Consider the following 14,014-nt stretch of genomic DNA (forward strand, 5'->3'; position numbering starts at 1 on the left):
CACATAATGAACCCTTAGGACATAATCCAATGAATCTGATTTCCTTTTTTTTTTATTTAATTCATAAGCTCATTTTGTTTGTTACATTTTGCCACAGGCCATCGCACTCCAATCTTGTATTATCCATGTAGATGACAAATCGTTTACCATTTATTCATGCATTTTCTACTGTAAACCTAAAAACACTACAGGAAAAGCAATTAAGCAACAGTGGTGATATCACTTGCAAAATACAGAATACACTAAAACCATAGCCACATATAGAACACTGAGTGCAAGAACGCTGGTATAACCATTTCACAAACATGAAGCCCCTAAAAGGGAAGCTTCAATGTTATTCCACTCTTGTTAAACTGAGCTTTCACAGCTGGTAAACAGCTGATCCTCCATCCTGATGATGCGAACGGCTTCATGCTGAAAGCACATACAGCAGTGGACAAGAAGAAAGTCTCCTACTTCTTGATTGGTCGAGCTGAGGGCTTGCTGAAAACGGTCTCTCCTCCTGACCTCGCGCCACTGAATACAGAAGGAGCAGTTTTACCAACCTTCTCTGTGAACACAGTGAGAAACAGACCTATAAGTACACATTGTCTATGAACACAGTGAGAAACAGACATAAGTACACATTCTCTGTGAACACGGTGAGAAACACAATAAATACACTAGTAGTACAGTATTGATAATGGTGTTTTTGGTTTGTTTTAGCTAGCAGAAATAACATTATTTTGAACGGCTTCATGCTGAAAGCACATATATTTTTGTATTGGGGCAGCAGTGACCAAAAGGTTAGAGGAACGCCCTTGTTGCTGGAAGGTTCCCGGTTCAATTCCCTGGACCGGCAGGAAAATATCTGGTTGGTGAAGCGAAGGGTCACCACTTACCCCTCCCCCTAGCACCACTGAAGTGCCCTTGAGCTGAACCACCACTGCACTGCTCTAGTACAACAGTATAAGGCTGTGGTTGTACTTGTCAGCTCGCAGTACAACAGTATAAGACTGGTTGTACTTGTCAGCTCGCAGTACAACAGTATAAGGCTGTGATTGTAATTGTACTGGTCAGCTACCAGTACAACAGTATAAGGCTGTGGTTGTACTGGTCAGCTCCTAGTACAACAGTATAAGGCTGTGGTTGTACTTGTCAGCTACCAGTACAACAGTATAAGGCTGTGGTTGTACTGGTCAGCTCATAGTACAACAGTATAAAGGTCCCCACACACCAATCGCGTTTTTCGGATTTTTAGCAGCGTTTCTCCATCGGTTTTCCGAAAAACGCATCCAGTGTGCAACCACCTTAAGACAGTGATTGTACTGGTCAGCTCCTAGGTTTTAATGTGTCTGTGTGTTTCTATGTGCAGGGCGTTGCTGAAAATGAGCTACTACCCTGGGTAAATAAAGGGAGGGGAAAAAAGTGTGTTACTCAGTAGCTGGCAAATGTATCACACAATTGCCTGATTGCAACTATTTGACAAAAAAGATTTGAGAGATTATTTGAGAGAATTGCAAATATTTCAAAATATCATTTCCATAGGAAGATTGAATGCTCACAACGTTTGAGCTTGTCAATCGGCTTTTCCACTCTTTTTGAAAATGTTTTAAAGTATACAAGTATTAAATATGGCCTGTTTTAGCCATAGTACATTCTTTATTTAGGTAATCTTTTTGTATATTCAAGTTATTTGTCATATCTATCCTGTGCAAAGCCAAACATAAATGTAATTTAAATTTGTATGTGTTCCAACATTCAATGCCAAAAACACAGTTAAATCGTTAATTACAATGTTTGTACGATTAATCGTCAACTAATGATCATGCCAACCTTAGGTAACCTTATGTACTGTTTAATTACACCAACCCCATCCTACAGTGTCACACACTGTGAGACCATATCTTAACCATCTCTGCCTTTCTGTATATGGAGTGGAAACTTTTACATCATGAGAGACGCTCCCGCTCCCACACACACACACGCACGCATGCATGCACGTGTGCACACACACACACACACACACACACACACACACACACACACACACACACACACACACACACACACAACTACCGCTGTTTAGCTTTACTTGTACATTAACCAGACTGCAAGAGACTGAACACCCACGTTCACCTGGAAGACTGCCTTCTCCCCAATCACATTATGTCTGTGAAGTGCTCTCTACTACTCACCACATTCCTGCATCACTTCAAACGTCTTGCTTTTCACTTGTGCTCCCGACCCCAGTTTGTCTTTTGCTTCCCTCAGATCGTCCTCCCTCATGTCAAGGCGTTCATGTTGCTCTTCCTCGCCTGGCTGAGGAGAATCAGAGAGCAGTGATCAGTTAAACACACCATAAACACAATCTGTGAGATACAGAGTCTGGCACACTGCAGCAGCTTAGCTCCTTCCAACAATGTAATGGCTTCATACATACATGGAACATCTGCTGGATCTTAAGAGCCTGATACTTGCCTGAGACATGGTGCTTGTACAGTGTAGCTGAAGATATCTGTTGAGAAATCCGTCCTCTCTTGATCTGATTGTACAGTTTTTACTGCCTCTAAAGTTCAGCCCAACACACACATTTATACACACACACACACACAGCAGTTATTCTCAGTGGACTACAAATGTATTCGTGAAGCCAATAAATGACTCCGATGATTCAACAGGGACTCCTCCTCTTCCTCCCTGGTTGTGTTTACACTCCATGAGGTCCTGGTTTCTTCAGTCCATCACTAGGGAATGACGTGATCATCACTGCTTAGTACAGCTGGCACTTTAATTATTACATTCTCTGCACTCCGTGGGGACAACTCAAGTATGACGAACACTAAATATAGTCCACTCATCCAACTCCCACCCTTTGTATGGGTTTCTTTCTTAGTTCCTTTATACCTACAGTATTGGTCACTTCTGAATTTACATTCCTTGATATATAGTTCTCTACATTTTAACCTTACTGGGATACCATTAATGCTGCAGTTACAGATCACCAAATGGTCCAAGCAAAAACAAAATACATTACATTTCAACTAAAGAATGTTGGCCCAACCCCTTCCTGTTCAGTCATTATTCTGCCCTTGGGGACCCTAATTTCAGCCCTTTGTATAGAAGACAGACATTACATGGCACAGAACACAATGTCTGAGCTCATGCTGACTTCTGCCAACCATACGATACCGTAGGTCCCTCAAATTAAAAGATGTGTTATTTATTTTTTATGAGGTTGAGGATCTACTGTATACATCTAGGACATTTTCATAATGAGGTATCATTTTCTGTCCGACTGTAAATAAGTTACAGCTGAGTGATTATATAAAGTGTTACAATTACTATAATCTGTTTGGGCAACCACACTAAATATGAAAATATGAAAATTCACATTACATCATGGAATCACATTGTACTTGATCACATAACATGTTTATGTGATCAAGTACAATGTGATTCCATGATGCTACTATAACACGTTCAACTAGTTGACAAATATTCCAGTGTGCTGCCTAGGTCTCCCAGTTGAAATGCAATGCCTCCCTCATGCCAATGTTTAGACTACTAGGAGCTTATGTGGATAGTGTTCCATCTACTTATTTGACAGAGAGAGAGAAGACAAGACAAGACACACACACCTCACGTATTTCAGCACAGGATTGGTACACAGCTTTATTTAAAGTTGTAACAGCTGCTTAAGTTATACTCCACGGTACAACAGTGTCGCTTGCCGAAATCTTTGCTTGAAAATCTGTTATGTTCGGCAACCGACAACATGGTATAATTTAGCATGAATTAAGTTTAAATAATGCATGCACCAACCTCGTTCATCCCCTCTTATTTCACCTGTCTGCCCATGACAGATTACTATTCACTAATGAACCACTACTCCCAAGGTACGTACATTCATAACTACGCATGAATTGAACATAATATATAAATCACTATAAAAAACTATACATTCATTGATACTGTAAAATAATTTGAAAATAAATTTTCAAATCCTACATGTACCACTGTAACTCTTAAAGACAATAATGGCATTTATTTTTCTTACTCCTAGTCCTATGTTATAACATTGATTTGGTCCAGTGTAGAAGTGGTCCGCACACACACACGCGCGCGCACACGCACACACGCACACGCACACACACACACACACACACACACACACACACACACACACACACACACAATATCCTTGGGGGGGGGGTCCTTTGAGACCCGGGCCACCAGCTGATAGTCCAACGCATTTCATTACCCGATGTTTTGGGTCAAGAAGAAGTCCTTCCGCTCCAATCTACTTCAAGACAGATTTATGTGTCTTTCTTTGTGTATCGAGACAAAAGCTGAGTCCTAACAAACTGAACGAGTTTGTGCTCCGTCAGGAGAGCGGTGACCAGCACAACCAGTAAACACCCTGCTCCCACGGCGATATGGACCAGTCTCAATATCCATCCACTGTCACAGCAAAACAGACCCTAGAACAGGTGGAAATGGCAGGCGTGTATTATAGGACCATGGGTGAGCTGCAGTCATTCATTACAGTCTATTAACCAAACCCATAAAAAATTGGTGTCATAGCTATTTAGCTTTTCAAAGTGAGGGGCACTCTTATCATCATACATCATAATCATCACATTCCATGCTCAGCCAATGAAATCATCACAAATCTAGCCAATCACTTTTGGCGTCTTCACTTTTCTGCCCTCACTTTTTCTTCAATATGTACTTTGCTCAGCCAATTAAATCATCGCTATGGCTATGGGGTGATCAGCCAATCACAAGCCAATGTTTGTGTTCACATAAAGCTGGGCATAGGAGGGGCTAGTGCCCCTCAAAAATAGCAGATCTACAAGCTCATAGGTTGAATTGCAGAAGGAGAAGAGACTGGAGCAGCACGGACATTTAGAGCCTTTTATTAGGTGCTAAACAAAGACTAACGTTTCGACCTTGCGGTCTTCATCAGAGTCATGCCTCTGATGTACTCTTGTCCTTGTACCTGTGAAGCACCGGATCAGCCGTTTTAGGCTTGAGGCGCATTGGTAGAATGCGCCCTTTGCTCATAGGTTGAATGTTTGAGAAGATAAATGTGACATGCAGATAAACATGACTTAGGCAAAATGAGTTTGTTACTCATGATTGCCTAAGGCAGGGGTTCTCAACGTTTTTGGCTGGGGACCCCCGGAAATGCTTTGGCCATGTCTCGCACTCACCGACAAAACCCCCTATCTGACACAAGATCGGGCTTTGATCGCAGAGGTTTTGCTCGCTGTGTGTGAAAGGCTCTGAGAGAAGATACGGCGGCGATAAAAGCGGTCACCGATGCCTTCCCGAGCATTTCTGAATCCCAGGTTTGATATTTGGCTCTATCGCCGACTGGACACCATATATAATGAGCACACAGAAAGTGTTTTTTGTTCCTGAAAACCTTAAAAATATGCAATTATGCTATGAGGCTAACGAAATGCGACTTTACAGTGAAGAGCCATGGTTAGTTGGTACCTCGGAGATGGCAGTGATGACCGCGCTGAGGCCCAGCGCGAGCAGCAGGGCCGGGGAGGGCCACAGGCCTTGCAGCGGCCTCCACTGACTGCCCTGGAAGTAGCGCTGGATGTAGAGCAGGCTGTGCAGAATGCGCAGGCTCATGTTGAGACAGTTGGCCAGGATGAACCCCACAGCCCCTGCCCACCGGGTCAGGATATAGGAGAGCAACAGGAAGGACCCAGACAGACCCAGCATCACCACGTTATACCTAATGACACCATAGGCAAGACAAAAAGAAAACAGCATTAACCCATTAAAACTGTGTCATTTTCTTATCGTGAAGATTGGTGCAAATCTTTTAATATATATATATATATATTAAAGCCAACATTTTTAACTAAAATTTTCTCTTCTTCTGGGGGGGTCCCTGGAACAAAAATATTTTGGGATGGGGGTTATTGTATATATATATATACATACATTTCTGTTCAAATAAGTGTTAAATAGTTCTATATTCTGATAGCAATCACTGCTAAAGAGAGTGTTTGGTTCAGTACAAATATAAACCTCTAAATTCTGACATAGTAATAATTTCTGTAGTGTTTGTTCGGTAACATGGGTCTCTCTCTCTATCACTGAAATGAATGTTACACAGTTTGACTTTAACAAAAACATCACTTACACCCCCTTTAACTGACCCGTAATCATTCCATTGCGTGTGTTTGTATGACACAAACAACAATTAAATCTCATTATAGTACGTTTTTCAATAAGACTGTCCTGACATACCGTCGGTGATGTGTATAACAGTATAGCATATGTGCATCTGTGTGTATATACTGTATGTGTGGATTACCGGTCAACCTCTTCCTGGCTCATGGCAGCAAACACAAAGCACTCAGTCACACCGTTGACAGCCAGTAGGAGCACATAACAGCTGTAGCATCGCAGCAATGTGGGCCCTTCAAACGTATGCAAAAATCACCATGATCAATAACACATCATCAGAATGTCTCAAGTACGCTCATAGGTCCTCATTCACAACGGCGTTTACGCTCATAACGTTACGTAACGTGAGCGTGAGCGGACAGGCATTTACGTGGATTCCCACATTACGTGGGAATTCATGAACTTGAACGTGAACTTTACGGTGACGTTGTTTGGTCGGAAACTCCGCTATAAGCTGCGCCAGCTCAGAGGGTCGTGTACTGCTTGCGTAGATTTATTCAGAAGGCTTTAGTCTTCATTCTGAATCAATTACAAGTCCCCAAATCTCAGATAAAATATGTAGGCATGTGTCCAAAACATTGGTCAGCACATAAAAAAATGATAGCTTATATAAAAGCCAATCACTTGGATGCCTAAATGCATGCATTCTAGAGGCAGGTTAGCCTAGAGTCCCATACAGAAACTGCCCCTGCAAACCCGACACCTTTTTATTTATTTATTAGGATATTTCTAGCATGCGCGATTGCGCTGCACTTGACAGCTTTCTACTCGCAGTGCAACGCGTTGTGAGCTTGTAGATCGGCTCTCGCGGACTCGCGCTGCATGTTAAAAAACAAACTCACAATTATAATAAGAACATACCTGCATTCTGCACTGTACGAATTCATTGGAAAATGAATATAACGGTGCAGTGAGCCCGGCCCGGACAGAACAGATTATTTCTATGGTTCACAGACATGCCGGTCTGACAGACAGACAGCAGTCACTAGGGCTAATTAGCCCTATAAAAAAATAGAAGTCCACATTATTGCATCAGCGCGTGCAATTCGGCCAGTCATAGTTTTAAGCCAGTGCACCTTAATTAATTATAATATGGGGAACTTATAGCTAGGCTGTAGGCTACTACATTGATCTCATCATGAGATCAATCAAGTTTGGTGCCAAATGTCCCGCAAATCATTTTAATATGACGACATCATCATAAATTAACCTGCACTTAGATCTGACAAAGAGGAGGCTACCCGCCGTAGGCCTATATGGTTGAAATTTTAAATAGCTATAGGCCTATGCCTACGTGTCCATGATCAGAACAAATCCATTCTCCACATGGCATTCAGACATGCAGATGACAGTGAGATGATATTAATATATTCCCCGCATGAATCAATGCAGCTCTGATAAAAATATCGGATATATGTTTTACCTCTGCAAAGGTGTGAGTGAGCAATTGTTCAATAGAAAAGAAAAGGCTTTATAATATAATTGCCAAGTATACGCTATAGCTTGCTGCCTTGGTCCCAAACTTAAATAAATAAATGGCCAAGCTGCATTTTATACCGTAAGTCAGTTTGACATTGCTGCAGCGGTGCGGAGCAGCGTTCACCGTTTTGTAAGCTTGGGGAAATTATTTATATAGTTTAATGGTAGGCTATAGACAATATAAAGAATTGCGCACAAATGTAATGGTATATGGATGTAAAAAAAGAGACTGCAGGTGGTGGTCGTCGCTCCGGCGCTTGACATGGTCAGATCATTTTCTTTTAATTTCCTGTCCTTTGATGGATTGAGTGTCAGTTTGTACAGTTCGTATGGTAGGCCTACAGTGGTATACTTTATACAATGGTGCAAAAACTTGTTTGTGGTCCTGTGGAATTATGAAATTAATAGAGGGCTATATTCATGATATATCTGCACAGCACTGACTGACCGCGGCAGTAGGCTATAGCCTAATTTCTTTCCAGCAATAATTTTTATTTTAATTTGTGAAGCCACTATACTGGAAAATATCATTATTTTGTTGCATTCCGTCAGGAGGACCTCTATTTCGTTTGAGCTGTAAGGCCTATAGTTCTTTTTTGTTTTTTGTACTGCTGTCTGCTGAGTCATGCTTGACGCCTTTTATGGTGTGAAATGGGGCGTGGATCAATGCAAATGAAGTTGTCGGGTGATTTTCCGATCATTTGGCACCCGCTCGCATTCTTTATGACATACACCTGCGTACCTGTGGTACACACCACTCTTTGAATTGCACGGCAAAACAACGTAGCGTGATCGGACGGAATTTCCCGCATCTGTATACGCTTCCGTTAAGCTTCCGTTACACTCTGGCGTATTTCTCCTTTGTGAATGAGGACCATAATGTCTCCTGTGATATTGTTAAGTAGCCGACTGACCTGCCCCACTACTCAGCAGGGAGCCTCCATAGATGTCCAGGGCCAGCTGAGAGTATGCATAACCAAACACACTGATGATCAGACCAATCACAAGCACCAGCTTCAGCAGACACTCCAGGACCTCTGCCACGATAGCGACCTCCTCCTGCATTCAAAGCAACATGCTGCAATAGTACCATGACTTAATGTAAACAGCAGACGCGGATTCCTGATCAACCTATCAGGTAGTGGTGTATATATAGTAGGGAGTAGGGATGGCTCAGATTAATCGATTAATCGTTAATAGGATCAAAATCGATTATTAAAGAAAACAAAACAAATATATATATATATAATATAATAACATTTATTGTGTTACCTTAGGCCTACTGCAGATGACTTGAATGCTATATGGTGCAATGTTGAGTACAGGGCTACAGGCCTACCAAAGTGTGCCTGCATTATTGGTATTGATGGTAATGGTATCTGTTAATATTAGCCTGATTGAGGGAACATTTATGCTCCTTTAATCGTTCATATTGAATTATATTACCTTAACTACCTGGTTGTTACCAGGTAATACCAGGTACTTACCTATTATTACCAGGTAATTACCTGGTAGTTACCTGGTAATTACCGTACCGTAAAATGAAGGGTTACCATATTATATTATATACTTTTGAACACTTTTACACATCCATAATATATAGTCCCAAGTACTGGGTTATATTGGGAGTGATTTATACTTCAGACAGTTAGGCGGCGCCAGGTGTCACACAATGAAAATAGCTGACCTACAAGCTCACAAGAAGCCGTTGTGAGCTTGTCACAGGCAGCGCAAGGTGTTATAACTCAGCCACCCAAGGTGCTGCTCACCTGCTTTTGCTTCTTGGCGTTGCGTCCCCTCTCGAGCACCTTGGCGAAGAAGACGTAGAAGCTCTCCTCGATGGGCAGGAAGATGAAGCGAGCTACCATGGAGCCCAGGTTGTTGACGATGTCGTAGACGCCCTGGTCTCCGAAGCTCAGCACGTTCAGGAAGGTCATGACGTAGCGCTCGCCCTCCGTCAGGATCTGCTTCAGGAAGGACTGCTTGAAGAAGCTCCATGTCAGCCTAGCCATTGTCCAGTCGATCAGGGGCTAGGAAGTACAAGGTGACATGTCAGCCTGGCCATGGTCCAGTCGACCAGAGGCTAAGGAAGACAGCGGTACAAGGTGACACGGAAGCCCTGTGTTGCAGTGTTAATTTCATTGACTATGACGAAATGTTTTCAGAGACTACCTTTTTCGATCACCCAGCCATTCAATGTCGGTTACTGAGGGCAACAACAAATGCCCTGGAAACAATAGACTTGATCAACCATAGACTTGACTGACCATGTTTGACAGTCACTGGGTTCTTTCCACAGCAAGGACGCTAACGGTGACAGTTCAGCACATGATGGCACTTTCATGTGTATTTGACTGGTCAGCTAATCCTGTATTGGGCCCTCTGCATTATCAGCCTCTCGGGCCTTTATCAGCTCCCTCACCCAGAGTGAATGAAGGCTAGGTGTGTGATATTTAGTGGATGGTCAATGTTGAATGATCACTGATGTTGAGCTGAGAGTAGGGCTGTCACGATTACAAATTTAAGTTGACGATTAATTGTCACACAAATAATTGCGATTAGCGATTTAATTGTTTTTTGCATTGAAACGTTACAATTTGTATTTCCGTTTGCCTTTTAGGCTTCGTAATCACAAATTGCACATGGCAGATATGACAAATAACTTAAATATACAAAGAAATTACTGACACATTTAATTTTCTTTTTTTCCCCCACAAAATGTACAAAATAGCTGAAATAGTTGATCTACAAGCTTTGTGACATGTTGTAAGCTTGTAGATCTGCTATTTTTGCTTGTTTTGAAAAGCGTTTGAAAATGTATGGACATTTTTTAACATGGAACGATTGACGATTATGCAAAAATAATTGCGATTATCACGAACAATTGCGATTAGGCGATTATGTAATAATTGAGACGGGCCTAGCAGAGAGACAAGATTTTATTGTAAACAGTACCTCTCCTTTATTCCTGCATGGCAGCAAGTCTCCAACGGTGTGCACGGGAAAATACTTCTTGTCTGCATCGTCAGAACCCAGGAACCGCATAAAGTAGACAGCATAACACAACACCAGGAACCCTGTGTACACAAACTAAGAAAAAAGCCATGCCTTAAAAAACTGTTTCCCAAACAACACGTTGCATCGTATTGTGAACCGACATCAAATTTCTCTTTTGGGTCTCGAGCAAAAATGTTTGGGATCCAAAATACCTTAAAATAATAAAAAGCAAGCATGGAACATTTTCATTAACACTAACAGCATTGGGGAGGACTTCATTCACCTCATCCCTTTCTTTTTTTTCTTACCTGAGCAGCAGAGAAGATATAAAGCCCCCACTCTGGAGCGGAGACCACCAGAGCCACTGTCAGGATGCACTTAGCGAGCATGGCTAAGCTCTCTGCTACCACTTTGAGCTTGAGGAACATGTGCGTCTGGGCCAGAACCCACAGCGGTTCAGCCAGAAGCTCCTGCACAGCGGCCAAGGCAAAGATCCCCACAGCGGGGCCATAGTGTGGGACAGCCTGGGGGTCCGGGACCTCCAGGAGCCACAGCCACACGTACACCAGGAGGGACGCCCACAACACACCCAGGGGCAACCTTGGAGAAACAAAAGGCACACATACTCACGGAATAAAGCAAAATAAAATATCATGACTGAAAGTTTAATGATGATGTTTAGGTATTCTAAACATAATCTAAATACTAAACCTATGTCGCTGCTGTTTATTTATTACATTTCTGAGACCATTAATTCATGTTTATGGAAGATGCTTCTACACATTGCTAGTTTGATCTAAAAAGACTAATAACCAAAAATAGTCTATCTACAAACTCACAACGCGTCGCACTGCGACGTGTTGTGGGCAACATGCTTTATAGAAGACATGCATGGGCTTCCATGGAATGCGAATGACTGAAATCAGTCGTGGCAACTGAGAACTTTAATCCACACATGCTGTACATTAGGGCTGATCTTGCTCATGTAGGTTAATCGAAAACAGCACATCGTTGTTATCAAAAACGACTTTTCTAATTGGAAATCACGGAGAAGTGCAGTAACGCTATAGTACTATATAATGGGCTGGAGTATGCTAGACGCTGGTGGACCTTTTTTCTCCCAGACTGCTTTGCGCCTACCCAGAATGCATCACGATAAATCCAATGGAAACGGCTTATGCGTCCATCCTTGTCCACACTTGGCCTTACTCTGGTGTATTTGAGTGTACTGTACAAGGTGAGTGTATCTCATGTGAAGATCTCTGTCTCTGACTGTAGTGTACACACCACCTCAGTGCTCATGATAGGTCAAACTCACGGCAGCCACAGTAGATTGATGATCTGTCTCCAGTTATGGCCTGTCCCTGTTCCCGCACTCAGACAAGCCCTCCGGAACGCTTCTCTAGATAAGAAGACTATTGTGGAATATAGTAGTGTCAGCCTGCGAGCGCACACACACACACACACACACACACACACACACACACACACACACACACACACACACACACACACACACACACACACACACACACACACATGTAATTCTGTTGGAACGTATTATTAACATTGCGTCACCAGACTTTCCGTTGCACCTGTGAACACCTGGTTTCGATTCTGCATGATGTGGTCTAGTCTGAGCCCACCTTCTTTAATTATTCTGTGTCCAGTTTATGCCTGTGTTATTACCCCCACATAAATGCAGGGTTGAGTGGTCTAGTCTCGAGAGTCGATACGAGAAAGAAATAAAACATGCGACAAACAAAGTATTCCAAGACTATATATTGCAATCCAGGGTTTAAAGAAGGTGGCAAACCCGTTTCCTGTTCCGGTTCATTTTAACCATACCTTCATTTGATTGGCTCGGCAGCAGAACACAAATAGCAATAGGGCGATATAATTTATTTGTGTTTCACATCAAAATCAAACAAAGCTGTGACACTGCACCAAAACAGAAAACATGTTATGCCATCTGGAAATCTGGGATTACAGTTATGCTGCTGCACAGAGCCTATTGATCACCGATAGACTAGTACAGTGCCCTGAATGATAACAGTGACTTAACATACCTGACGTTGACTACACCAATCAGCTCTTTGGACACAAACCGTAGTGTGAATGCATTCAGCAGGAAAGTGAGCATCCGAAACATGACCTGAAACATGAAATCATGTAGCAATCATTGTAATTGTCCACACAAAATCAGCTCTCTGGCTGTTCTTATGCCACATTAAAACCACAAGACATACAGTACATACTAAACAAAACATAGCCTACTATAGCACTGAAACATGACTGTCATGTCATGTGAACCATCGTTAAGCCTAGCTCTGATGCATAGCCCTAATGCAGGGCAGAATTAGCATTAGGGACATGGACCAGAGCTAGGCTAAGCCTACTATATAATAGCCTCCACAGTATTGCCTCTGTCTTAAGTATGAATTCACCAACCTGTAGCAATACGTTATATGATGCGAGAGTGGATGCATTCTTCAGAACGTCTTCTGAGCTCATTTTGAAGAAACGTGGGTGATACTTTCTTCCAAAGGATCAGAGAGAAACACGTGTCAGTGTAACCGTGACACAGCTGAAATCCTCATGTTGTGAGAACTGTGTGTTTGAAGACGACCATGTCTGTGAATTAGCTCTTCTTCCTCTTCATTGCCAAGTTGTGAGTTGCACTTGCACAGTGCACATTCCACTTCCGTACACACGCGTGACGTCAGTCATGTATGTTAATGTTGCTGCCGTTAGGGGGCGTAGGAGTCCTAAAAAGTGTGTGTGTGTGTGTGTGTGTGTGTGTGTGTGTGTGTGTGTGTGTGTGTGTGTGTGTGTGTGTGTGCGTGTGTGTGTGTGTGTGTGTGTGTGCGTGTGTGTGTGCGTGTGTGTGTGTGTGTGTCTGTGCGTGCGTGCGTGCGTGCATGAGTGTGTGTATCATTTGTATTTATTTTTTAGTGGGGGGGGGACTGGCATTACAGCAGCTTTTGCAGTTGTGTTACTGTTAATATTTTGTTTTCCATGAAACCCACAGACAGACAGGAACACAGTAAGGTCTGTCTACCAGCTAGGCTATGGGGTGGGGGCTTTAGACCCCTCTGGTGGAAGCCCCCCCTAAGCCCCCTCTCCCCACAATCCCAATTGACTTCAGATGTAAATCAAACTTCTGTCTGCATGTGTCCGACTTCAAACCTAGACCTATTATATAATTCTCTCTTTATGCCTCGCCAAAACTAGTATTGAACATAAATTAATATGTCAAAGTAAAGTAGCGCTTCTCGAAGGAAAATACTTGGGGAGTTGATGGTTTTTTAATAAGATGAAAAAGATGGAGACAGTAAAA

At 42.5% G+C, this 14,014-nt stretch overlaps 2 protein-coding genes across 2 annotated transcripts; both read right to left on the reverse strand.

Moving 5' to 3' along the window:
- Positions 1-137: 137 nt before the first annotated feature.
- Positions 138-2,592, reverse strand: mustn1a (musculoskeletal, embryonic nuclear protein 1a). Its single transcript, XM_079510308.1, has 3 exons — positions 2,461-2,592; positions 2,178-2,301; positions 138-550 (listed from the first exon to the last, which is right to left on the reverse strand). Exons 1-3 carry the CDS (start codon positions 2,467-2,469, stop codon positions 453-455), a joined length of 231 nt encoding a protein of 76 aa, XP_079366434.1. The 5' UTR covers positions 2,470-2,592; the 3' UTR covers positions 138-452.
- A 1,048-nt stretch (positions 2,593-3,640) lies between these two features.
- On the reverse strand, positions 3,641-13,393 carry rft1 (RFT1 homolog). Its single transcript, XM_079510304.1, has 10 exons — positions 13,126-13,393; positions 12,744-12,829; positions 11,993-12,115; positions 10,983-11,274; positions 10,633-10,767; positions 9,447-9,707; positions 8,592-8,736; positions 6,326-6,431; positions 5,488-5,737; positions 3,641-4,463 (listed from the first exon to the last, which is right to left on the reverse strand). The coding sequence occupies exons 1-10, from the start codon at positions 13,186-13,188 to the stop codon at positions 4,299-4,301; spliced, it is 1,626 nt and encodes a 541-aa protein (XP_079366430.1). The 5' UTR covers positions 13,189-13,393; the 3' UTR covers positions 3,641-4,298.
- Between the last annotated feature and the right edge of the window lie 621 nt (positions 13,394-14,014).

This window comes from Electrona antarctica, assembly GCF_951216825.1.
Source record: "Electrona antarctica genome assembly, chromosome: 9".
Classification (NCBI taxonomy): Eukaryota; Metazoa; Chordata; class Actinopteri; order Myctophiformes; family Myctophidae; genus Electrona; species Electrona antarctica.

Coding starts and splice junctions, on each gene's coding strand:
- mustn1a (XM_079510308.1), bottom strand. Junction 551..2,177: donor TGAAGTGATGCAGGAATGTG/GTGAGTAGTAGA, acceptor CTGTGTTCACAG/AGAAGGTTGGTAAAACTGCT.
- rft1 (XM_079510304.1), bottom strand. CDS start 13,188: ATGAGCTCAGAAGACGTTCTGAAGAATGCATCCACTCTCGCATCATAT. Junction 10,768..10,982: donor ATATCTTCTCTGCTGCTCAG/GTAAGAAAAAAA, acceptor CTTTTTTCTTAG/TTTGTGTACACAGGGTTCCT. Junction 9,708..10,632: donor CATGCAGGAATAAAGGAGAG/GTACTGTTTACA, acceptor TGTACTTCCTAG/CCCCTGATCGACTGGACAAT.